The sequence below is a fragment of the Botryllus schlosseri genome, chromosome 8 (assembly GCF_051294905.1).
Source record: "Botryllus schlosseri isolate E-star chromosome 8, Bs_hap1, whole genome shotgun sequence".
In the NCBI taxonomy this organism is placed as follows: domain Eukaryota; kingdom Metazoa; phylum Chordata; class Ascidiacea; order Stolidobranchia; family Styelidae; genus Botryllus; species Botryllus schlosseri.
Window position 1 is genome coordinate 16,402,268 of NC_137243.1, and position 27,471 is coordinate 16,429,738.

Genomic DNA, 27,471 nt, shown 5'->3' on the forward strand with positions numbered 1-27,471 from the left:
TATTTATAGCGGGGTCGGCGATAAGGAGCACATAAACCTCCGACACATAGAAACATGGCAGAGTCGAGACTCGAACCAGCAACCATTGCTGCCGTGCATGACGGTGTCGCTTAGCACACCGCGTCATCTCGCTTTCCAGCGAGACGTAGCCTAAATGCCTCAGAGTGCCGAGGCACGCCGGTTGAGGACCACTGTCTTAACGGAAACTCGCAATATCTGGATTGTATCCAATAGGCATAAGTATGTTCACTTCGACTACGTCACTACGTGAAGCATTATTCATTATGACACTATTTTATGTGTACTTTATGTTACTCTCCTCCGTGGTAGGGTACTTTAGAAGGAACCAATTATCATTTCGTGATCCTTTACTCAACATTCGATTATGCCGCCATAGCTATCCTCTTATACACCAAGTGACTGTGAATTGTAGCTAGAATGAAAAAGGTCGGGCGCGAGAAATCGTTAGCTATAGCTATATATAAAGTTTGACAATGGATATAGTGCAACTAACACGCCTCATCGCAGTCGTCGCATTGAGTACCAAGTATATCAAGTACTAGAACCAAAATAAAGTAATCGCGAGTAATCATATAATCGTATAATTGACTATATACTTCGAGAATTTGCTGTAATCGTAATGACATTTAATCGCAATCGCTTAATTCAGAAGTAATCGTTATCGCAATCGATTCCGTTCATGAAGTAATGATGAAACTAGGCAGAGTGGTGAAAATTATCCCTCTCCTACGAGGTAGTTTTGTTGGGCACGTGTATTGAAAAGATGACATTTGACATGGTATCGGGGCTAGGGATGGTGTGAACATGAGGTTAACGTTCGCATGTGTGTAAACCTCTGAAATTTGGAGGCTCACGTTGGCAAACGAACTTCAGGCCACTCTCCGCGTGGCGCTGGCAGCATGGAAAGAAATTCAGTGCCAAATCAGTATCCACCTTGCCAATTTCAAAAATTATGTGCTCGGAACTTCCGACATCGAATTGACTAGCTCGCATCACGACGATTGTATGCGGACTATAATTGCGCGACCGCAGTAAACGATCATGAGCTGGAATGAAGTTGCATTCGTTTACAGGCATAAACAATAACACACTGTCCAATTTCGCGCTATGATTAAAATCGATCTTCAACAAACGTGAATTTGCTCCTAATTCAGAGAAGAGAAGGTGTTTCGCGGCATGAGCGCCTCCAAATCGACATTTACAGCAAGGTCACGATTTTATCCTTTTGCGTCGCTAATATGTTTGGCTGATTACTTAGTTATTACTCAGCTAACACAAGCATCAGTCCTGATTTTTGAAATGCAAAGTGATCATTATTTTTCGAACCGCAACCGTATGACGAATACCCATAATACATCAGTTATATGGAAGCCGCAGCATATCTAACCGAACCAGGTTTCGCACATTTCTATGAACATGGTTAGAAACGGTGGTGCCGACGACGCAACAATTCTTGATATTGTGAACGATTACCGGGGAATTTTGTGAATTCAGACAATAGCAAGCATAGTATATTATGAATTACATCGGAACCGGAGCTGCTTTTCAAACAATCGGCCCCAGTCCGGCTCCGGCGCTTGAATTTTCTGTAGAGCTTCGGCTCCGGCTCCAGCTACAGCTTCGCTGAGAATACGCTGCTCCGGGGCTCCGACTCCGGCTTTCAAAGCCCTGCTGCACGGTCGTATCGATCATTCCTATCTGATACCTACCGTGCAGTACATGCATTATTTTCTCTACCATCATCATTGCCATCAGTTATTTTACGTGTTTTGGTTGGATGAAAATTAAGACTCTCTCTCTCTCTTTTCTTTCTGTACAGTCAAGCTGATCGAGTCTTCATCGAAATCACAGGCAAAGCGACGGAAGATATGGATTTTGTGGAATTATTGTATGATTCGATTGTTCCATTTGATACATTAGGATTAGGTGATGTTTAAAAAGTCGGCCAACAACTTATTGTTGTGTGTGATAATGATCGAGCAGTGGCGTTGGAAAATCCGACGTCTCTGCTATCAATCAGAAACGAGCGGATTTGAAATTTCTATGTCCTAATCCAATCCAAATCCGAACCTTCAAATCCAAATCCAAATCCTAATTCATAACCTTTTCATATTCAAGAGAGAGAGAGAGAGAGAGAGAGAGAGTCTTTATTTTTCATCAAACCAAAATACATAACACACGGCAGTGGTGGTGGTACAGAAAATATGCATGCACAGTATTCGGTATTAGATAGGAATGATCGATAAGACCGTGAGGGTCATCTAGTCTGATCACACCAGCATCAAACAGGTACACTTGACTCTAAACAGTCTGGCTGTAAAAAAAGTTACAGTAGTTAAAAAAATAAAATAGAAGAAAAATTAAACGATGGTAGCAAATGATCAATGAAGCAATGTCTGGGCGAGGTAGGGCAACAGTGTTAGTGTAACGATAAAGTCAATGTCCAAAGTCCATGTCCAATCCTAATCCGATTCCAACTGGAAATTCGGAAAAAATACTAATTTATGCAATGGAGGGATTCGAAAATTTTCTTCCACAACCAACGATTCACTTGATTCAAGATAACTTAGTAACCATGAGTACATTAATAACTGATCGGAATAAAGTTTGTCGCCACTCGCCACACGACATTTCAATCTCCCAGAAAATAGGTAAATCCAATCCAAATCCTAATCCGTTCTGAATTTTTTTTTCACAATTTTTTCACAATTCTAAGTCAAGCCAGGCGCGAACTGGAGTTGTAGAGCGCACAGCATAGGCGTTTAGTGAAGCACTGCTAGAGCTCAGCTGAGATGACTTTAGCATACCGAAATCAATTCTAGTTACCCGCATCCAAACCGGCTCAAAATCAGTAAGCCCATTTACATGACCGTTTGGGTAAGCTTCGAAGCTGACTTGTCAATCCGACTCTCTCGTTTTTGAAAAAGAGAAAAAGGCAGACGGCTTCAATCCGTCTTGAGCTCAATCCGTTCCGCAGAGTCGCTTGGAGACGACTTGAGCAGTACCGGTTCTTGAAAACGAATCCAGACTACAGCAACATACCAACATTTCATGTTCATATTTCACGAAACCGGCACGTATTTCAAATGGGTGAATATGAAAGCTCTATCAGTACATGATACTGCTTTTATAATATGCACGTGGTCATATTTGTTCAGCGTCACAACTAATGAAGCGAGTACAGCCAACAATATAACTTGCACAACTCACAATCAGAAAGAATATATACACGGCGTATTTGGTCATTCTAGAATTGTGTTGAAGGTATTTCTGGATATCTCAACTGCCGTAGCATATTCCCGAGCTGAATCCCACAGTGCTGTGTATCACTCGAGCTGCGATAAACATGACCATGTAAACTCGATCACTTTGGCAAGCCGTCTCATGACGTCGCTCCAAGACGACTTGGCTTCAAGACGACTTGACCATGTAAATGGGCTTAGTGTTAAGCGGATAATGATTTTTGATAATCCGAATCCGTCCGACAGATGAGTATCTGATTATTTATATCCGCCCAAATCTGAAGGTCCTACTCCAGAAATCCGCGAGAATCTGACGAATCGCATCCAAGAACCCGGAGAATCCGCATTGAATAACAAACATCCTAATTGCAAAACTGAGCTGAGATACAGTTAGGGCAGGGGCGGGCAACTTATCCGGTCGGCTGGCCGGATATCGGAAAATGAAGCACTTGGCGGGCCGGATTACATAATATATACATTATACCTTAATTAAGTATTTATCCACCTATCAGACATGTGGTAATCGCGATTATTAATCGTAATCGATTACGACGATTACAGCATTTTCAAGTAATCGCAATCGCAATCGATTACATTCGAAAAAATTCCGAAGTAATCGTAATCATAATCGACTACTTCCCATATCTAATCGATTTCTTACTGAAAGAACGATTACTTTTTATTTGTACAAGCGCCATGATATAAATTGAACATTCGTGAACGATGAAGAGATAGTATACCAGGTTCGTGATAGCACACACGTCTGATTTCCAAATGCTATCGCTCATTATTACGTCAGAAGTAGCCTATTAGCTTTGCTCGTCATTGCGTAAGAATTATCCACAGTAAATAGTAGGGATGGTGTGAACCTCTGAAAGGTTCAGGTTCGTGTGAACGCGAACCTTTTTGAAAGGTTCTGTGTGAACACGAACGTGAACCTCATGACGTCACGTGACGTCATATTGCTAATTTCAACCCTATCTTTCAATGAAGTGATAGCCTTCTAATGTACACGATACCTAGTGACGACTCGGGCCACATAATGCCACAATGCCGAAGTACAAATTGGTGTTTTAAACGTCGCTGAGGCCGGAGATAATTAAGTGTGCTGATCCGGGAGAATGCTAATCGTGTGATTAAATACTGCTAATCGCGACGCATGAAGGTGAAGAGGGTTACGCGCGATGGTTAGTCGCGGTGTCCCGAGTTTTCAATCAATTGGCTTCATCTGTTGCATCATAATGCGAAAATGCGTTATATATTGGCTGCTAGTTGGTGAATAAAACTCGAGATCCCATAATCTTCATAATGAAACAGCAGCCTGCTGACGACGATACTGCCACTGTAATAGGTAGAATTATCATCATCGCGAAATGAAAGTCGTGTCCAATTCGTACGGTACAGCTAAGAAACGGATATCGCTTTGCAATGGTGGGTAGTCCTACATAATTCGGTGATTGTTGTTTAGTGAAGCCATAACCTAGGAGACAATCGGCACGGTAATTATCGGGAATAATTAGACGTAGGAATGGTACGCAGTTTCTATACATAACTAGAAATCTATAGTTGTTCCAGTTTGTTAAATCATGAGATTAACACTAACTTTATGCGCCGCGATCAACCGGTTTCCTCAATCCTGGGTTGATAAATCCTGACGAACGCGCTAATTGACTTTATTGCTAATCCGACTTTATTATCTTCGCCCTAAATGTATCAACTGAGGCAATTAAAGGATATAATACTCCCATAAAATCAATATTTTCCGTCGCTTTGCCAACAATTTCGACGAGGACTTACCAGGGAACATAAACTTACGCCTTAACGGTCGAGACCAGACCGGACAATGTATTCGGCGTCTGAGTATCGCTACATTGATATTGAGCTGAGTGTAAAATAGGTTTCTATATTTGCTACAAATATTACCCCATTAAGAAGTTATACACTATACAGCAGTGGCCAACACTTCAATAGCACGGATTTGGTTTTAATGATGCAGTAAAGATACGAAGTCAAGATTGACCCCGTACGCCTGCTAGATTTTTTTCATCAGAAAATGATATCAATTTCATTGATTGGTTGAATAAGCATCATTCGCTGACTACGTATTTTGCTCGTGATGTTTTTGATTGCGGGTAAAACTCACAACAGAGAGTCACAGACGGAAACCTGGATATTTCGAGCAAACTTTTGTAACAAAGCAAGTAAAACATTTGAGATGGTCAAGGTGCATGCTCGTTTAGTGTTGATTTTTAATGCTGCCAGCGCCATCCATGGAGTGGCCCGCAGTTGAAATGCAATAAATATGAACCAAAGATGTTGTAATGAAGTGAAAATTGTAATATATGAAAAGGGTTCACAGTGTAGAACCTACCAAGGTTCTGTTGTGAACGCGAACCTCTAAATTTCCGAGGTTCACACACAGAACGCGAACGTGAACCTCGCGTTCACACCATCCCTAGTAAATAGATATTCGATGTTCGTAGCCTACATTAGTGTCAGTGGTGCCACTCCTAGTGTTTTAACACTAGATCTAGTGTTTTTTGGTCGTCCTAGTGTTCTAGTGTTTTTTTTCACACAATTTTGCTAATCTAGTGATTTTCTGCAATTGTGCGAACAAGGAGTATTCTAACATTAGACTACTAAATTAGACGCTAAATTTATCGCTAATAAGGCGATTTGGTGTCTCTGGCTGTGCTTGTTTTCAACAATTCTATGTGGTGGTGCAGTAACAAGCAATTATTACGTAACAGGGTGCGCAGTAAATCCGTAGTTTTGAGCGGAAGTCTCGGAAAAAATGAAGAACGATTTCGCTATAATGCTCTGTTATTTCTTGTTGAACTCACCCTGCAGATTCGGGCAAGATTTTCATTTGCCGAGGACAGCATACTTTCGTACTTTAGTGTATTGAATCCGTTAACAGCCTTGTCAACACAAAGAAAAATAAAATCAATCGTTCCTCTAGCTGTGCAATTTTCCTCTGTGATATTATTTGATGAACTTAATGATTTGTCGGAAGAATGGGCTGCTTTGGCAAATTCGCAAAATGAGCTGCAGGTTATCAGTCAATGCCCTCCAATTTTGGCAAAAATTGAAATATGTGCACAATGGATTCGGTGAATCAAAATCCCCTTTACTGGGGAAGCTCAGGACGAATCTCTTGGCATTGCTACATTCCGCTGCATGCATGGAAATGAAGTATGCTGCACATGTACATTAGACACCTCCCATTGTTTGGTTGAAGATGTACGGCAGTGAGCAAGATGCCACAAATAAGATACTTTATGTTTGATCGATGGTGTACAATCGAAAGATTATTTTTATAATGCCGTACAATTCGAAAGCGACAATATTTGATTTTTTCTTACTCTGTTGAAATCGTTTCATTAATTTTCGTTAAATAATCATGCAACATATAAATTCGTTTCATTAATTTTTGTTGAATAATCATGCAGTATATCATACATACGTATCGAATTAATGTTTAGAACACTTCTTATCTATGGATTTGTACCTTGGTCATCATGATTACTTGGCAACGGTAAATTGTTCCTGCAATTTACTAATCTAGTGTTTTTTTCGCCAATCTAGTGTTTTTTCACGACACAATCTTGTGTTTTTCCACGAACCTAGAGTGGCAACACTGATTAGAGTGATTGTAAGAACACCCGCCGTGCTGTATATCAGGCTATTAACACGTTCCACCCGCCACTCCCTCGCCGCAGGATAATTAATCTCCATTCTGCCTAGTTTAAAATAGTAACTTATGTATTGATGTTTGGCTATGCTTGGTTAAACGCAGTTTGACCGTTGCTACTTGGCGAGCAGTAGGCCTATGTAGTACGTACGTACGTCGTACACGTACACCGGACAAAGATTTGAAATTTTGTACTCGACAAATAAAACAATACGGTTTCCACAACGAAGCAGTAAAATCAACAGCTGGTGATATGTAGCCTATCATAACCGTGTTTGCCGTTTCTCGTAACGGCAGCTTGCAGTACAATATCTGTATGAAGTTGAAGGCAGAATTTTATGTTCGCTTCATCGGGCCCCAGCTTCATCATATTCTCATATGACTCTACTTGAAACGGGCGTCAATCGCTGTTTCACAATTCTTTACTCATCATTGGGACCTGCCGCCATGGCCATGGGCTTCTATACCATGTTAGCGTGGGTTGTAGCTAGAATCTGGACCTAAACAGCAATTCGTCCCCCAGTCCAAACGTTGGTCTTTGGCCCCATATTGAGGTATTTTCAAGTTGAAGATTGAATTTCGTCAATATTATTGGTAATTGCATTATATTACTATTAATTTCTAATCCTCTCTCAGCCCCGATGGTCAGATTTACCTGTAGAGCTGGGAGCATGTAGTTTATAATTATAACGTTCGGTATCTTGTTATAATTACTTTAGTTTATGTTGTTAATTCGTGTCCTCCGGTCTATTAAATAATCAAAAGATATTGAAGTGGCGCAAAAACTTTGGTGAGACGCACACACAAATTGTCATGTCTTTAATACTCTGTGGGTGCCCCGGGTGGCATTTGCATTATGGGCTCAGATTGGAAGTACCGGACTATTAGTCACGTCCACCCAGCGCGGCTATTGACAATGAACACGTACCCAAAGTTTCGGCCAATGTCTTTCTTTAGTAGCACACTTCATGAAGTCGCATGTCCTAGTGGATTGAGATTGACAATTGAAAATGTAGAGTAAATATAGCTCCTTTGACGAAATATCTGGACTATAACTGTTGAACAGACTAGGCTATTTTGAGGGTTCCATCCATCCCGTATCGATGTACGTCGGCCAATTCGGATGGTAATTGTCCGTAGGCTCATACAACATGTTTTTTGGAAAGTGTTTACACAATTATGGCATAATGTTACAACATAAAAAACACAATTTAGATTTTCTTTTAAAGCCTTTGTTTTTAAAACACCTTTTAAAACATGTTTTAAACAAAGTGCTTTAAACAACCATTTGTTTCAAATGCATTCTACTATAAATTATGCATGACTTTTTTTAGGGGGAGACGTATGCATTTCAAAATCAAGCTATGACAGAGAGAATTTTCAAGTTAATTAAATCTCTCGAAAAGACTCTATAATTTATGTTGGTTTACGAAATACTTTTGAGTCCCCTTCGATATCGCTCCCCACCCTATTGGGAAATTTGGGGGGCGGCGGTTATGGACCTGGCAAGAATACAAATCGTTGGATGCGATAAGTCGACCTCTATAAAAATGGGCAATCGGTACATTATGACGTATCAAGAAAATGGCGCATCTTTTTTTAAAGGAAGTTTGTTATCTCATTTGGCCTTTTCAGCGCAATCCATATATTGTCTTCCGATATAACTTCTAAAATGAAAAATAAATGTAATCGTGAGTAATCGTGATTACTTTTCCAATATAATCGTAATCGACTAGTTCCTGATTTTTCTGTAATCGTAATCGTAATCGTAACCAAGTCATTCAGAAGTAATCGCAATCGCAATCGATTACATTCATAAAGTAATCACCCCATGTCTGCCACCTATACAAGGAATCAATTGTATTTTTAGGTTTAAAGCTATTGAAGTCAATCAGACATCTGTGGTCGTTCAATACCATCAACTAGTTATTTGAACTCTGGTTGCATGTCGTATGCAGAAACCCTTAGTAAAGACCGCACGCGAACATCAGTTATATTGGAACGCAGCCCTCCTCGTTGTTAATGTTCGTGGCAGTTTTGGGATCAAGGCACTACCTTCGAGTCACATAAGTCATCTCGAGTCAAGTCAAGTCACTCTATTTCCAAAGGTGAATCATCGGGTCAAGTCAAGTCACTTGATTTTCGGAAGTGACTCGAGTCAAGTCGAGTCAAGTCAAGTCACGAGTCAAGTCACTGCTGGTCAAGTCAAGTTGAAATTTCAAAGTACTAGACATAATCCAAAGTCATTACATTTTGCTAACTGTTTTAAATACTGATGAAGTACCCATTTATTCTGAATCGAGAAACGCATAAAGAGTTGATTATACGCGCAAAAGGCGCTGTATCGCTCACGCATACGTAGAACTGCTCAACTGCGCAAGTATAGCGGTATAGCCTCACTCTTTAAATATCAGCCAAAATACAGGATAACGTACGAAACCTCAGAAAGTTTAAAACTGATATAGTTCAATAGGCCTACCCTACCCACCTCCATATCCATGATATAGGCTACAATTATTAACGTATTAGTGATATTCGTTTGATTCAAATTATATACAAGAGGGTTGGTTGAGGTGAGCAAGTTTACGACCACGTGAGCTATTGCATAAGCTCTGATCACTGCCTTAACGATCAATTCATTTGTGATATAACAAGGGAGGTTCGGTAAAACGTAGAATCATTGATTCATCGATTGGCAATCCGAACTTATACAAGATACAGCGATTTAGTCGACATCGATTTCTTCATGACTTGAAATTGACTCCTAAATTTTACTTCGGATCACGAGTCAATCCGCATTTCTGATTAAGCGTCGAGTCAAGTCAATTCAAGTCCTTTTTCCAAGGTGAATTGAGTCAAGTCAAGTCATACGAAAAAGGCTACTCGAGTCATTCCAACACTGGTTCATGGTCGAAAATGTATGTGGACCCGAACAGAGCAAGTAGTTTATTGTCCATCTTTCTCAGATTGGCAAACTTGGATTCATTCTGTGACGCATGAAATTTGTCAATACTTTCAGAATAAAATTTCACTTTTAAAGCAAAAACTCTCGGCGGGCCGTATGTTGCCCGCCCCTGAGTTAGGGCATATATTCGCAGAAATCAATTGTTTTTCAAAGCGGGTGGAAATAGACCAATCCATTGTAGATGTAGCCTATAGATCTACATAAAACATATTGGGTTGCTCGTTCGGTAGGCTCTGTTGACTCTTTTTTGTGTTGAATTGTGTTAGTTTCCTTTCGCTGCATCGGTTGATGACGTGTTCAGGGTAGCCGCGCGCGTTATCAAGTAAGATTTTGCGGATGTTGTCAATCTCCGTCTCAGATTGTAATCCGAAGATATCATCAACGCTCTACACACGAGGATCTATGCGAGGGTGCCTATGAGCTGGATTTTTCTGCGTCGTGGACTAAATGAATTGCAACGTAGGTATCCTATCCGTGATCCGATGGATGCTCAATGCTCATCACTGCTCCGAATGGGTTGGAAACAGTCCTCATCCTCAGTTGCGATGCTCAGATTACATGCGCCATTGGTGGCAGAATGATATGATTACACTTTGCCGTTAGGTGTCTTTTTGTATCAAATATTCACTGCGCATAATTTGACAGTCCATAGGCTACTCTCACTCTTTGAGTAATTAAATTGAAATTAGTTTTCTCCTTGGAAAATATTTTTTAATCTATGTCCCTTGAAAATCGTTACCTGGTCATCAAATCATGATCTTAAAACTCAACAATTGGCTCTTATTTAACTCGTTTGTATCTCTACCCAATTATATTTCCAGTGTCTTCTTAGGAAGGGCGTGACGGGTTAAATTTTTATCGGAGGCGCATGCGCAGAACACTAAATCACATCTGATGGAAGATGTGGAAGGCCGTGTACTCGGTGTACTGTTGGTTTGTGTACTTCTCGATGATCGACGGGCCTCGGAAGTTATAGCGTTTAGCCGTCACCTGATGTAATGCTGGGTTCTCATACGTTCATTTCATGGCATATTCGCATATAGTCTGAAATTATGCGTACGCTTCAGCATATTTTGATTGAATGTGACGCCTTATTTAGGGCGAGAATTAAATCATTATGGTGGGGTTTGTTGAAAATTTGTCTGCTGCTCTATAATTTGAACTCGTGGAGGATTTTTCCGAGTATAAGCGATGAATGACTATCCAGAGAATGAATTGTATTGCAATACCTTAATTGTTGTAAGTTTGTTAGCTTTTATAGTAATATTTTATCAGTTCAAAACCCCACGAGATTGCGATACAATGAAAGGATAGGACAGAGTGACGGAGTCAAAACGACTTCGAATATACCTTAGAAACGAGAGCCTTCAATTGAGTAATATAACCATATTGAAAAAGACTCGAATATTGGTAACTGACACTCGTCACGGTAATGGATGGTCAGAGAAACTAGTCGAGAATTTGAAAAAACATGACCAAATATGACGTCGTCGGCATGAAAATTAAAATATTTGAGGTGACAATTTTAAATTTTGATGCCGAATGCCGATGATGTCTTATATGTTGATATACAATGTTCACCTCAATTGACTTCTATAATATATAAGTTAAATTTAGTTGCTGATGATTAACTCTGACGAGTGTCAACAGAAAGTATTCGGGCTCATATTCAATTGTTTATGGAAGCTCTTTATCTCACCTCCACGAGCTTCCCAGAAAGAGTCCTCTTGATTCTTCTGAGTGTGAGGTTGCCACTCTGAATCAGTACTCGGTGACCGCCATAATAATTTGAATGGAGTACATGCCGGATGCCAATCCAGCCGCTGCCAGAGTACCACCCGTTTACGCAGGCTTGGGATTGATCTTGCTTGTTAGCTGTTTGGTTCTTTAGAGACAGCAGGCCTGAATCAATCTTGAGACCACTGGTTTATGAGACCAAAGGTACGCCGTGCAACCACTGAGCTATGGTGACTTTTTAACACTAATAACCAGAGAACTAAACATACAAAATATAAGGCATGTGCATTGCTCAGTCATACACAATATATAAAAGTGATGCTTCTTCGGTTCGGTATAGGTCCACTTCTCCCCATGTGTTACATACAAATTATGCTTTGTTAGTGTTCACTGCTGGACCTATGGTGGAGAAGAACCAGCAAAGTAACGAAACATAGCATAAAATAGACTTGAAAAACCCGTACAGGCTAATAACTGGGTACAATTTTAATCACGCAATAAAGACAATGATGAAATCAAAACTGTCTCATAAAAGTGAAAAGTACTTCATGGATATGGAATAAATTGAAGATCCTAAAAATGGTATAGTAACATTATGGTTCTTTTCTGTCAATTGAAAAGGTCATCAGGGAGGAAAAAACAATGGTAATGTTCCAATTTCTGCTTCAATCATTAGCTCACTATGTGACTGGGTATGTGGATAATGAACGTACATAGTTTCTGTATTTACTGAGGTTTCTGGTTGGTGTTCTGTGAATTGGTAGCCCAATTATATTTTTTGCTCCTGTGACAGTTTCTGGATGGTCCGGTCCGTTTTGATTTCATTCATTTGTGGTATAAATTTGGAATTGTTTGGTATTCAACGGCAGTTTACTTTAGGCAGCTTGCGTATCGAATTGACCGCTGTCAGCCAATGGACTTGGCAATATAATCAATATGAGTGGCCTACATTTGAATAAATACAATATGTCTTAATGTGTAATCTGAATATTGAATTAGGCCTATAATAAGAATGAGTGAGTGTTACTCACTGCTATATGTTGCGGCGTTACTGTAGTCATTGCTTATCATTTATTGCTAGTCTTGCCCGAAGTTCAGTAATAGAAATTGCATGTTGTTTCACCATCTGTCTGCAGTGATAATATGATCGTTGAATTTGATATTGTTCTTTTGGGGATCAGAAGTTGCTGTTCTGTATAACTTAAGTTCTGTGTAAGTTAATGTAGTTGTTCCGCTGTATGGTAATGATGTCATTATAACAATATCGTGGTAAGGACTAATAATCATCGTCATCAAATCTTTCATACAGACTTGCATTGCATTATCAGATATCTCATTGGACTTTACGGAATTAAGTACGTCAACTTGTTGTATATTTCCAACCATCAAGCAAAGCCAAGAAAATGCCGATACAAATTCAAAATATTCATGATCAAGATGACATTGTTGATTGTCCACTTTGCATGGAAACATTGGAAGTAGACGACATCAATTTCTTTCCTTGTGAATGTGGATATCAAATTTGCAGATTTTGTTGGCACCGTATTCGAACAGACGGTAATGGGTTATGCCCGGCTTGTAGAAAGGTAAGTCCATCAACAATGATGAATCCTTCTTATGGGTTCGTGATAGCTATATCGTTTGGGTCCACTTGTTTGCTGCGATCCTAACAATTCAACTAGGCGTGGACTGTTCTGGCATATCAACTTCAGGCGAACCGAGCTTATAAGTTGAATCCACATTCCTAATCAAACTAGTGTATAGCATAGATGTATTGTCGAGTCGGGCCAAAGACTTGATTTTAAAACTGGTATGCATGGCTTCCCTGGTATAGTCACTTCGGAATTATATGGAGAAAAATGATGGTGCGGACTCGATACCCTCATTTCAACCGTAACATCACTTTCATAGTGTGGACGAAAATATAACGCCTCCATCCTTGCCCTTCTTCCGATTCGAGCCACTTGTTCAATTATAATTGTGCTGCTACAGAACCACGTCGCGTTGAGTGCCTGCCGAGGGCATTTCAAATGCACCAGTACTGTAGTTGAAAACATTGTACTGCCCAGGCCATGCCCACCTCAGAATCTTTCATGGCCTTTTTGAGTTCACTCAATCTCTAGTTTTCATGATCCCTTCAATATATCTTGCCTCAGCAATAACACTGGTCAACACATATTTTTAGGCAGACAAAGGAAGAGTGGTTTTGAGGGTGCTGATTCCGAATATGACCTTAGTTTTTTCTAATTGGCTCTTGTTTTGGAGCTAACCAATGGGGCTATTTTGACCAAAATGTCCCATTTTCGCTGTAATGGCTAGATAGAAAATCAGCTCAGTCGTACTATAAAGTTTAGAAGTTTGATCTACTTGTTATCTTTACACACAAAAGACTCTTTTAAATCAAAATACAGCATCAGCACTATAATTATTTAGGTGTATTAGATTTATCATAGTTATAGACTTTCCCGTATATCATGTACATAAATAAACTTATTTCATGGATATATATAAGTATTTACCTAGATACTCAAATAACATGGCAATAATTCAATCAGTTTTACGTCGGCCACCTATTGCAAATTTGAAATAATCACTTGGAATATAATATTATTCATATACTTTGAACCACAATTGTTTTTTGTATGATTTTTGCCTGTAAGCAATTTAGTGCAGTTTCTCGAAAGGTTCCAGCAATGGTCTTGCCATAACTTGTTAATCTCATCTGCCCTAATATCTTTTCTTTTGGTGTTTTGATGTATTCGTGGAGCCTCTCGCCTTGCTAATCAACAAGATCATCAGGAAATATATCAAGATGACTGAACAGGAAGTGAATTTTTATGCACCTGTTTGTTTCAAGTTTTCCATATGCAGATATGAATTTTCAGACCAACTGTTTGTAGTTGGGTGCTTTGTGATCACCTATAAAGTTTTATTTACTACATCTTAATATAAATTCCATGCAGTGAAGGAAACTTCTTAATATGAAATTGAAATCTTTCATCCGTATTCAAATCTAAAATCTATTAAAGATACCAGATTTAAGGTTTTCGTTTGATAGGGATGATACTAGGTATACCCTCTTTGTTGACTATGTGGAAAATTATCCATCTACAATTTAACAGGCATGAGACACATATGAGTATTGTAGTTGAGCTTTTCAAAGACAAATTTTATAGCTTTATACTCCTCTTCTTTAATCTTGGTAGAATGACCAATTGATACAGCAGAATGTGTATTTCTGTTGTGTGAAAGTACAATTTTTAGGCTTGACAAACTGTTTTTTTGACAAACAAATATTTCGCACCAGGTCATTTTAATAATAATAGAATGACTGAGAAGGACATGAGGGCTCCTCATAGTCAATTATCTGTTTATGCGCAGTATAAAATTGAGAAAAACTATGATTTTCTTCCTACTAAGTGAAATATTCAAGGGTAAATACAGTAATTTTGGGATTTCTTAGGGGTATAAATATCTTCTGATCAAGAGCCAATCTGGCAAAATTAATGTGATATCCGTAATCAGCAACCTCGAAAACGGCAAAAACGGCTCTTCGATATTCTGCCAATTTTTTTTTCTTTTTTTTTTGTTTTGTTGACCAGTGTAATTCCTGTAATTTTCTACAATTACTACCTAGGTTCTTGATGATACTTATCAGTTGAAATTTGAATCATAATCAGATGAAAAAATTGGCTCTCCAATCCAGCTTTGAAGTCCAGAACACTCTATACATAATAAATGGAGTCCCCAAGTTGTAAGGGCAAATTGGACATTGTAGTCTATTAATTAATTCCGCAGGCTCGTATCTCTATGGCATCTGCTAGCCCAAGTAGTTTTGTCCTATGGAAAGGGTGGTTCATAAATGAAGCTGTAAGTGGGAGAAAAACAAAGTGGGTCAGAGGTTGTATGAATGTGAACATCAGTGTCAAACTTGATGTTGGATGTGCATCTTCTATTTAATTTCTGGTAATCTTCGACTGGTCATGTGTCGTACGTGAAGACGTCATATTTGAGCTGGGAAATACTTGGTACTTGATTTAAGGATACTCGTGAAGACTTGAACGAATATTGTGAACCGACCAGCGTTAACAAAGCCACCTCTTTATATTTCTTACCTTCCGAAATAATTATATTGTTAACACCAAATTCGCTTTTTAATTTTTTGTAGATGGTTTTATTCATATTCTGAAACATGATTTCCAATTTCAATTTGAGGAGCTTTTTATAGCTGTCTTGTCAATTTCATTTTCTTGAAAGTCTATCATTTCAATTTCCAAATTGGAAAGACCAAGCCATTGCAACTTGGCATTACAAAGTTTTCAAATTGAATTGTATAGGACAGGGGTCGGGCCCTTTTTTATGGTGCCATATTCGCCCGAAATTTTGAATTTTAATTCCCAAAAAGCCATACATCGGCGTTGACTGTTTTCGTGACGTCATTGAGGCATAACATCAAAGTTAAGAACATGGGACTTATTGCGTGCGTCATATTTTCATGCTCTACAACCCTACGTTGCTAGGTTGCGAGCAAGCTGCCCAAAAGTCGGGATTTTGGACGACTATATTTCTAAGTTGAATTTGCGATTAGGAATGTCAATTCCTAAGGAGTCTATTTCTCGCCAATGATCAGGTAGACAATTTGGCGTTGAAAACTGGTAAATATATAAATAATAATCAATTGTCATCCAGCAATATTTTGACATAAAATTTTAGGATTTTGAAAAAGGGACTTCCAAGCCACTAAAACCCCTGGGTGTGATTTTCTAGGACATACAAAGACTTGCCGCAGCTACCACAAGCATGATGACAAAATAGTTCAGCGATATTGATAAATAAGATGCGAATTGAGTGGCAAAGTAGGAATTTATCAAAGAGCCATATTATATCTTCAAAAGAGCCATATATGGCTCGTGAGCCATAAGTTTCCCGACCCCTGGTATAGGGGAAAGAATGAACTGCCGCCATAGTAACATTCAAGTCTCAAAACCAGACAGATCTTTCTGGCAGCACATCTGCGGCCTCTTCGTCAGCTGAAGATGCTTAATCGCATCATCGTTTTGCCTGTGATCATGTGTTGAATTGGTCAGCTGGTAAATTGCTCCAACAGTTGAGAAAATATTTCAACTTAGCCTGTTCAAGGTCCGCTACAAGCACAGCGAGTTTCTCATCAAATGCTTAAACATGCATGCACAATTAAACTTTGATAACAGTGTATTCACGCGTAGTATTCCTATGTAATTTGTACTACGGCATAGCTGTAGTCAACTTGGGATAATAGTGATATTTTTTTCAGTAAAAAGTTGAAACTACAAGTTGGTCACTGGAATCCAAATTTAGTGGCTCGTCTTCCCAGTCCTAAAGGTCTAACATAAATTTATTTTATCAACTCAATTGTTAGGTTGGTAGGCTGTCAATTACTTGCATGTTGGCATTTGAAAGTGTCCCCATATTTAAGTGAATTATTATCATAATTTCTCTGATTCAGATGCTCATCCCACCAATTTACTAATGTTACAGCTTACCCTAATGAATTGTATACTAATTTGCACCGTTATGAATTTTAGCCATATCCAGAAAATCCAGCCGAGTTCAAGCCATTGACAGATCAAGAATTACAAAAAATTCGACAAGACAAAAAACAAAAAGAAGTTGCACGTAAACAAAAGATCACTGACAGCAGGAAGCATCTTGCTAACGTTCGTGTTCTTCAAAAGAATTTAGTTTTTGTGGTTGGTCTCTCTCAGAGACTGGCTGACATTGAGGTACTTCACTTGTTGGCTTTACCGTGTGCTTGGTTCGTCTACCTGTTTCTTTGCAGATATTGAAGCGTCCCGAATACTTTGGGAAGTATGGGAAGATATTAAAAGTTGTTTTGAACTCCAATACATCATATGCTGGATCTCAGGTACCGTAATGAGTATGGATAGAGATGCGTAGCAGTTGACAATTTGTAATCATCGACTGTGCTTAGTCTGGTAGTCTAAACCAGTGGTTCTCAAACTTTTTTGGACATGCCCCCTTTTATGATAGTGAAAAATTTTGCACCAGCCTTATCGTCATATCACAAAATACAACCAGAATGCCGGCAATCCCAACAGATACTTTGATGGCATGGAACACCATGACTGTTGATGAGAGAATTCTCAAATATGAAATTCGGAGTATACACGAAGCAATAACTATGAATTGGACGTAAAGCGCGAAAAAAAATTCAAGAGACCGCAGCTTCGCGCCCCCCTTCAGATGCTTCACGCCCCCCCAGTTTGAGAACTACTATCTAGATTTTACGATCATGTTCGCTTCTGAGACTCTGTTATGATCATCGCATAGTTTGGGCAACTGGATTATTTTCCGCTTTTACTAAATTGTACTAGAGTTTGTGGATTTTGCAAAAACTTGTAAATTGAGTTCCGCATTAGAAAAAATACAACGAGAATCATATTCAGTTCATAGCAAATTAGAATTCATTCTCGAGCTGTAATGGCAAATGTTTGTACACCACGCTTGTCTGGTTTTGCACTACCGGTATTTACTTCCCGGGGGAAAACTATATTGGAATTAACTTACAGGCATTACTCCTTAAATAGTCTAATTATGCAACTTGAAATATCTGGTCCAAGTCGGAGTTATATGCTTATACCGACAAACGTACCTAATGACAAGTTTTGTTGCGTCTAATTCGAGCTTGCTGATAGTGATACCAGCTGCTGCTCCAGTTCTGTATGCTCCTGGTTTTACTACATCGTCCGTCCTAGTGATCACTCACTTACAAACACTTCTCTCAAATTACAACAGTTTTTCAGGAAATTCGTGTAGCATTTGTAGTACCGTAATAAGTCGAGATTTTGGATCGTATTTTTTGCCACCATTGATATGTCAATATGCGTCCAATTCACCATCATAATGTATCGGATGGTCTCGAATTTCGTGACTCCAGACTTGACTTGTTACCTGCACCTTCGAAACTTTGATTCCCAATGCAATCAGAATTCTAGTTCAATGAGTTGTCTTCACAACATTGTGGGTTGCTATATGCACTGTCAATTGGTGACTTGTACTAGTTGTCTTGTTGTAACTAGATCAGAATGTCGCCACTGAACCGTTAATTGATTTGAGTGCTGGCAATTTTTTGCAGAGTCCAAGTTGCAGTGCTTATGTCACTTACTCCAAGATGGAAGAATCCCTCCGAGCCATCCAGTCGGTTAATAACGTTTATATCGACGGGAAAACTTTGAAAGGTATATGAAATCATTCAAAAGATATATTTCTATCTGGTACAAATCATACAATTATTTTCAGCTTCTTTGGGTACTACAAAGTATTGCAGTAACTATTTGAAGAATCAAGTATGTCAAAAGCACGACTGCATGTACCTTCATGAAATTGGTGACGAAGACGCGAGTTTCACGAAGGAAGACATGCAGGTCAGTAAATTCGTGGATTGCTATCTTTGGCGGTTGCACCCCTCATCTTGCATACAGAATAATACGGGTTCGATTCCCGTTGGATGCGCTCTCATAAGCGTCTATATAAGAGTCTGAACTATGATCTGCTGTGGCAACCCCGCTTGTGGTGAAGCTGAAATACTACTCTCGTTCAATGCTTTAAATAAGCCTTGAAGTGCTGCCAGTATGAAATTATTTTACATAGGCACGCCATAGCACACAAACGCATAAAGTTTGAACAGCAGGGTATGGTAAGGTCATTTTGAAAGATAAGCTGTTTGACAGTCTTAACATAAACATAACCTATATTATTGTGTGGAGGGAATTGGATTTGAAAAGAATGTTCCCCTAGAAATCTGAGTATGGCTGAATTGGCTATCTATATATGGATGTCTCTCAACCTATATCATTCGATGGCATGTTCAATCGTTTCGCGTTGTGAATCAGAGTGGTTGAAGGTTGACTGAGCGAGTGCGCCCTTGACAGTACAATATCCGAGATAAGTTCGCGAGGGGTTCAGTAACAAAGTACTTCTACTTTTTTGAAGTAATGGAGTGGTTCTAGCAGACTGGAACTGTAGTTCAATTGGTATATAGATAGATTCGCATCACATTCAAGAGTGCAATTGCCATGAAAACTTGTCAAATGCAGACCTTATATGACGACAGCAGCTTCTATCTTCGAGTGTGGCAGCTATTTTCATCACCATTGGTCATTTTGTGTTCGTTGCGGTGATACATTGCCATTTTGAAAACATTTAACTGCTATGGACAGACTGAAGGCTACAACTCCTCATCCTAAACTGCTTATTTGAGTATGCCTACTTCTTCAGGCCTCTCGTATGATACTTCTATTCAACATGGTTTTGAATATTGCTACTTTTACATGTAATTGCATGGAAATTTATGAAATTACTTCTACCTCTACTTTAAAACCAACAATGACTGTTTCGACGCCTCTGTGATTGGCACACCCTTGTTCATGACAATACAAATTCCGAATTCATGATGATATTTATTCAATAAATTTTTCCCAGATGGCAAAGCATCAGGAATACGAACAGAAGCTAATCCAGCAAATGATACAAAAGGAAATTCAACAGGAAATCCGGGCCAAAGCAATGAGGTGCAGTATCGTGCTTTGTGATTTAATACATTTATAAACATGACTCTTGTTCGGTGTTATGCATTAATTAAATGGTAAATACACTCTGCTTGGCTCCTGCAATTGGTGTGTATGGGTTGCTGGTTTCAGAATGTCTGTACCCTCTGAATAATAATTGTTAGCTGTCGCTATTAGCTGGGCAATAACGGAATTACTGCTTCATGCGGTCAACATATTGGTATACAGGGGGTATTCAGGTACAAATCGTTGCGTTATGTTATTATAAAGCTTGGGGATTATAAGAAATATGGTTAACAAGCTGGTATCTCGATGACAATTGCCCAATGGTCTGATATGCTTCAATATTCATTGGTCTTGGCCGAGGTATTTGCTGATGAAGAATTTATGTCTTCAGGCAAGACGGTACAGGAGAGAACGGGGGCGGGTCAGAGGGCAGCAGCCCTCCCTCCAGCACCATCACTTCTGGCCTTTCGGTGGCGCAGGCCGTGAAGAAAAATACAAAACCAGCGGGCGAGATGTCCAGTAGCTCTGATCATAAGTGTCTGAATACTGGCACACTGCTAGAAACTCCTGACACTCAAGAAGACAATGCTCATAATAAAAATATCGCTAAAGGACCAAATATTTCATCTGGTGAAAAAGAGGGTGGTGGTGCAAAGGAAGCCAATGGGAGCAAATCTTCCTCTCGGCGAACTACGACTGGGAAGAAGCAATCTACAACAGCAGCACAGAGTCAAGCTCCAAGACATAAAAAACAACATAGCTCTGATTCAAAAAAGATAACGCCAGAGTCCGCGAATGATAAAGCGGTAGCCTCGAGTGCGCTAAGTGCGTCTGTGGAATCTTTGCCGCCTTTGCCTTCGACTCCATCTTCTTCTTCATCACCCAATGCGTTTTCGGCTGAACCTTCTCAACAGGACACAAAACTTTCAGAAGACAGGTATGTCGGAGTGAAGTAAATTGTAAATTCTGTGAATTCAGTTGATTTGTCTTCAGACTGTCCCTGATGCGAACATCTGCACTACCTATTGATATTCCAGCTTCTTCAGGTCAGTAGCAGATGTTTTTTGCTTATACAAATAATGATCGTGACTTGGTTTGTTATCGGGTGTGGGGAGAAACACAATTCTGAATGCTCTATTGACTAGTGCTGAGTAGCTTGACTTGGAGTAGTTCTGTTTTAGAAATAATATAATCAAACATTGGAAAGGGAAATCTGTCACAATGTCATCCACAATGTATGCATTAATTGATTAACAGATTTTAGTTGACACGTGGGGCGATTTTTACTTCAGTTCTGTTCCCATACATTTTGGCCGAATAATGCGGTTTTCCATTGTCCGAATTTAGCGAATTTGACCGTGGTTGCATCGCCAACAAATTTATTAGAAATTGGCAATGGTGATTACTTTACTTACTACTATTGAATGGGAATATTTAGAATTAGATTCGCAAATGGTGCGAAAAAATTTCAAGTTGAAATGTTTGTATGTGCCAAGTCAAACTATACATATTATTGTGTTATTTTGGCCCTTCTCTTGACCCCGCTACCCATGACCAAGGTAAATCAGGAACCCATTTTGTGAGCCACACTCCATTTCAAATTAACGCTTCTTCATGGATTATAAATCTCAGTGGTTCTCAACCTTTTTAATCTTGTAGCACCATATCAAAGGGATATATAGTACACGGTGCCCAAGCACTGGATAAACTTTACGATGTTTCAAGATATCGAAGAAAGATATAAAATAGTGCTATTGCTGAACCGACATTTGCTTTGCAGAAGATTTGGATCGCAGAACTCCTTTGAGCGATTGTAGTTCTTCGATTGGACAAAAGTCTTACGTTCAAGATGGATTTGTTCACGAAAGCAGCGCCGCGTCAAATACCAATTCTGTTGATACCAGTAGCTCAAGTCTTGCCAAGCCAAAATTTATGATGATGCATAAAGGTAAGGACAATTATGGTTCTTCCGTCACAATTTGGAATAGTAGAATAGTATCCTAGGACTCTAGAAGGCATGGCAGGCATGTTGAACGAAGTTTGGGTGTCAAGATTGAGACGCTCTGATGTGAACTGGGCATGTCCAGTGAAATATATGAGAAATCTGCAGCTTTGTTTTTCAGTGCTTTCCTTGATAAGCAGCAAGATTACTCTTCGGAGCCTGCCTATTTTGATTGGATCACTAGAGATCTATTGTGCAATAACTATAATTCTATTCATATGCAAATGAATCGGTCAAATTGCCTTTAAATATGAAGCCAAATGAGATCCTAGTACGCCTACCATAATGGTTCTGGGTTCATATCCACTTTTGTACTCAATCGACGTGGATTTTCGTGTTTTCTTTCAAAAATTCCGTCTTTTGTTGAAAATGGGTTAAACTTGCCTTTTGTGCTCAAATATTCCCCCTTCGACGGGCTGCATGTTTCCCATGCCTGTTCAATACTGATGCTGGGTGTAAAATGATTCGGCTAAGGAAAGCAACTTCTTCAACTGTAATATGATGCAGACACGGGTTACTTTTAATCGTGGAATGTATACCTTGTGTTGGGTTTGTCATAATATTGGTAAATCGCATCATGTAGTGATGTGATGAGGAAAGGTAAAAAGCTAATATAAAAATGTCATGTGGTTTTATGCTGGAATTAGACTGCGTTGGAGTCATTGCGTAAACATACTACATTTCTTGTCATAGCCGTTGTAAGGTAGGAATAAATACTAATTTAATTTGTTTGTCTTTATGGTATGAATCTATTTGATGAAATATAGTAGTTTGGTTTTTGGTATATATTGTAGTTTAGTCCTCATCCATATCCAATTATCCATCCATGATATGGTCGATAGGGTGCAATATGGTTGTTAAAGTTTTGGAGTTGAATGGCTCTTTGTAGGGAGAAGTCAAAGTAGTCATTGGTGGTGCTCAGTACAAGTAGAAGCAATGTTGGATGTTTCTTGATACAAGTAGAAAGTGGTCTGCACTCTGCAATACCGTACGCGCAGTGTGACTCATGTTGACGTAAATTGTGCAATTTTCAAATTATGATATTTTGCCATTACACTATGTCTACATCACCCAGATTCCACATGAAAGTGAATAAAATCTTCCGATCGCTGACAGTACATTAAACTTGGCAAAATCTGGATCGTCAAAGTAAATAGTTTCACTTCAAACAGTGTTAGTGGAAGTTTTCTGAAAAGTAACTACTTGGATAAGTGATAATAGCCTAATGGACAAAACCCACTGAAGTATGGTATTTTGAACAAATTGCAGACCTTTGTTACTAACCACCTCTGTTGACATTGTTTTGTATGTTTAGATAGCTTCAATTTGTGCGTGATACCTGCAATACTACACATAATTCATTAATATTGTCCTGTCCGCAAAAAATATTAATAAGAAGAGTATAAATTTATCACTCCAACACCTGGATCTACTATTTCTGTCTGTTTGTCAGTTATTATTGTGCTAAATTTAGTTCTTTGACGAGTTTTTCTATTCAATGTTAGCTAAATGCATATTTCATGTACCATTAAATATTTTGTGTTTCAGAATACACTGAAGGTACATCCGCCGCAAATGTTGTTTCAAATGGTCTCGGGTTCTCTCCATTTGGAATGAATCCTACAGCACCCAATATATTGCAAGATATCTGTTCACAAGACAGCATGTGAGTCTGCTATTTCTCGAACATATTATGCGTTGTAATTCGTGCCGATTTGAATTTTGTATTTATAAACCATGCCATGAACTATGTAACTTTTTCAACTGCAATACCATATGTGATTGTTATTGCTAGATGTAATTATCATCAGACATGTTCCCATATTTTTGGAATATGTTGACCTGAATGTGCACTAAGTAACATGTGATCGTGCCGTAGTATTAATTAGGCCTATGCTTTCAGTAAGTAATGGACCAGGCTCATCGTAGCCTGCTCCCCTATCAGTGCGAACAGAGTTGTGAATTTGAATATGTTTTCAAATCCTATTTTTGAAAGTTTTATCCTTTTTGATGGTCCGGTTATTCTTCAGAATGACAAACACGCAACCCGTGTCCCGTGTCATGCCTGCACCACCTGGATTGTCTTCCGTCGTTACAATGCACTCTGGTAATTGGCCGGCGCCGAATTCTCGTTTATGTGGTAAGAATTGGGTTTTTGGTGTCACTGACGGGTGTCTGATTTCTGTTCTTCTTTTTTAGATTCGATGCCTATTCAAAGCAGTCATGACTGGGAGGCGGCGTTTGGATTCAAGTCATCTGCGAACGAGACGGGCGTATCATCTGTCGATGATGAGTTGGGATTCGATCCTTGGCTGGAGTGTAGTAAAGGTTTTGCCGATTTAATGAAAGAGGAAAAACATACCAAAACAACTTCCGACACTAACCTGGTGAGATTATTGTACAATTTTCTCGTTTCTTCGTTGTATGACTTTCAATGGATCAGTGACTTTTACATTATACAAATTGCTGCTCGACATTGTTTTGCAGTTTTTTGAAGCGCTGCATTGTTCGGTTGCTGAGACAATTACTGGTATCAATAACTCATGCGCCTACTTATCACCGAATTTGATTCAATCATTAATGTTCTCAAGGAATGCTTCAATCGTATTGCAGGAGATTCGCTTCAACCTGATTTACCAGTGTTTTGATATATACACGGTTGCATGTGTACACTGGAATTAGAATGGGGAATGTATGGTTAACTCCCTTACATTTCTCATCAAAAATCTGAAAAATGTTTTGTGCCCGATCACACCTTTAAAAACATGATGTCTTTACCATTTCTCATCTCATTCCACAAATTGAATAGAGCAATGCTTCTTACTCTGGGTTCAGTCCATCCTTGGGGTTTGCCACATTGATTGCTGGTGGAACTTGAAAAGATAAATTACACCGCTATCAAAAGAAGTTTGTCTGAGTTCTGACGAAAACAAACTCTACATTTAAAGACGATTTGATAAATATTTTATTATAATTAACATATATTTTATCTGAAAAATGTGAGGTGATAGAAACAAAATAATGCTAGATTCGGATTCAGCGATAAAAAAGACCCAAATACAATCTGCTGTAAAATTTGTGTAGACCAGTGCTCGGACTAGATCGCAATTTACATCTAATTTTTATAACTGTGGAGAGGTTAATTCAATCCATGTATGAAGCTTTTAGGTTCCTTTGCCTCCCCAAAACGCTTAGAACCATTGGGCTACATCCAGGGCAGGCCTATGATTTGGAGCAACCAGATATGGAGTCGCGAGTCGCTAATTAATTTGAATCCACTCAGCACTCCTACTCCCACCTATCTATTTTTGCGGTTGATTCCATCTATTTTCGTAACTTCAGGGTAATACTGTGCCACAGTCATCAATGGCTTTTCAAAATCTGTTGGCTCAGACTTCTCGACCGTCCTTTGCTCAAGACCGGAATCTGCCAAAGTCGTCTCAGGTACCAAGATATCATTCTACGGTTTTGTAATTTTGTTGCTATGTATTTGCTCGTGGATGAAAAAGAGTGACGATTTGATCTAAGTCGGTAGTTCATAACCTTTTTCGACTTATCGCCCCCTTATCAAGCTCGACACAAAGTTTTGCCCTCATATTTACGGATCTGAAAAAATCAATATAGGTTTTCAACAATTGGTTATACATGATTTTTAATCGAAGTAACATTCAGTTATCAGGCCCATTTGAATATAGACAAATCTCCATCTTGTTATGCATGTGATCCTTCTAACGAATCTAATTTTCTTCATTTCCAGGCAGGATTATCCGACTTGGTCAACGGCTTCTCTAATCTCTTCACAAATCCTGCGCAGATCTATCCTCAGCAACGAATGCCATTTTCGTCGGAACAAAGCCGCTTTTTACCTCAACAGAGACTGGTGCCGGATATGCATGCATCGTTGGGACAGAACCAACAGAAAAGGCAGTTTGGCAATGCCGGCATGCACCTCCCGCCTTCCAAAGATCCACAATTATTGAAAGGCGATGGTAACATTCAAGAGATTCAGAATGAATTTCGAGCTTTGCTGCCGAGCGTGAATATCAATTTTACTCATCAAAACCACGCCCAACGCTCTGCTTCACAAAACTTGGACCTTTCCCTAGGTCTCTCCAATTTAGGAATGCCAATGGGCGGAGCACCTCATAAGCAACCTATATCTCAGCCACCAGGTATTGGAAGCTTGCCGATACAGAATAATCCTTTTATGAACAAACAGCATGTCATGTCACCCACGGGATTCAACAATAGGCATTCTCAGATTCGACATGCCTGGGGTGGCTTGGATTCTGCATTCTCAAATCAAGGGATGTCGTCTAATAGAATACCTGGACCTGCCGGCATGCATTCGTTATTTCCAGGAGTTCGTTCTGAACCCGAAGTCGCGTCACCATCTTATCCACCAGACCCGGCGATTATTCAAGGGCAAGGTTTTAACCCGACAATGCGGCGCAATAGACTATTTGAAAACTCATTTGCCGGGCCTGGCATGGGTAACCAGAATAATAATGGTAGTGATGAACAACCACATTGGATGAAGTCACTACAGTCTATGATGGATCATGACTCGCCCACAAGTCCCCAGCCTGCCTCGTCACACAGTCAGGGGTTTCCACAGCAGCGCACCAATAATAACATGCCGTCATGGCCTAATATGTCGAATTTATTCCCGTCGAACAGTGCCGGCTTTAATAACTCGCAGCCTCCTCCAGGCTTTCAAGTCAGGCCAACGCTCAGCAAACCGACCGAGTTTGGAGCGTTTCAAAATTTACTGGAAAATCAATCCTGACAGGGTCGTGTAACTTCTGTTCGGTTTTTGGCTTGGTACAAGCCCGGTGGAATTAAGATCTGGGATTGAAGTTGTCTGCTTCATACGATTTGCTCTGTCAGGATGATAGGTCTGCTCATTTCTTGTGCGTTTCTTATGAATGTGGAAATAAATGGTCTTCTCTCGTTTGTCTTCGGTAACAAGGATTCGTCTTCTTCGATAGTAACTGTAATACAGCGTTATTTACTGAAAACTCGCATTGTATTGGTTCGTTGTGTGCTGTCAGGAAACCTTAACTGACGTTTTGTACAATAGAGTCAAATAGTCGCATTTCGCCTAATTCACATTTACTAGTTTCATACTGTCCTGTATAGGACTCGACAGGCAATAGCTTTCATTTGTAACTGCAAAGAAAAAGGATTGCGTAATATATTCATATTGAAATAAACCGAAATACTTTCGGCTTACA

General features: G+C 39.4%; 1 protein-coding gene across 1 annotated transcript; it reads left to right on the forward strand.

Moving 5' to 3' along the window:
• The first annotated feature begins 10,857 nt into the window (after nucleotides 1–10,857).
• LOC145444387 (uncharacterized) lies at nucleotides 10,858–27,255 on the forward strand. The gene is made up of 14 exons (XM_080322353.1): nucleotides 10,858–13,245; nucleotides 17,224–17,421; nucleotides 17,478–17,564; nucleotides 18,795–18,897; nucleotides 18,959–19,083; nucleotides 20,141–20,229; nucleotides 20,624–21,169; nucleotides 21,226–21,278; nucleotides 22,013–22,180; nucleotides 23,783–23,900; nucleotides 24,265–24,374; nucleotides 24,434–24,621; nucleotides 25,577–25,678; nucleotides 25,992–27,255. Exons 1-14 carry the CDS (start codon nucleotides 13,063–13,065, stop codon nucleotides 27,021–27,023), a joined length of 3,102 nt encoding a protein of 1,033 aa, XP_080178479.1. The 5' UTR covers nucleotides 10,858–13,062; the 3' UTR covers nucleotides 27,024–27,255.
• Nucleotides 27,256–27,471: the final 216 nt, after the last annotated feature.

Excerpts from the sequence above, each read along its gene's own strand:
- LOC145444387 (XM_080322353.1), top strand. The coding sequence starts at position 13,063 with ATGCCGATACAAATTCAAAATATTCATGATCAAGATGACATTGTTGAT. Across the intron at positions 13,246-17,223 it reads TATGCCCGGCTTGTAGAAAG|CCATATCCAGAAAATCCAGC; the intron begins GTAAGTCCATCA and ends TATGAATTTTAG. Across the intron at positions 24,622-25,576 it reads CAACTTCCGACACTAACCTG|GGTAATACTGTGCCACAGTC; the intron begins GTGAGATTATTG and ends TCGTAACTTCAG.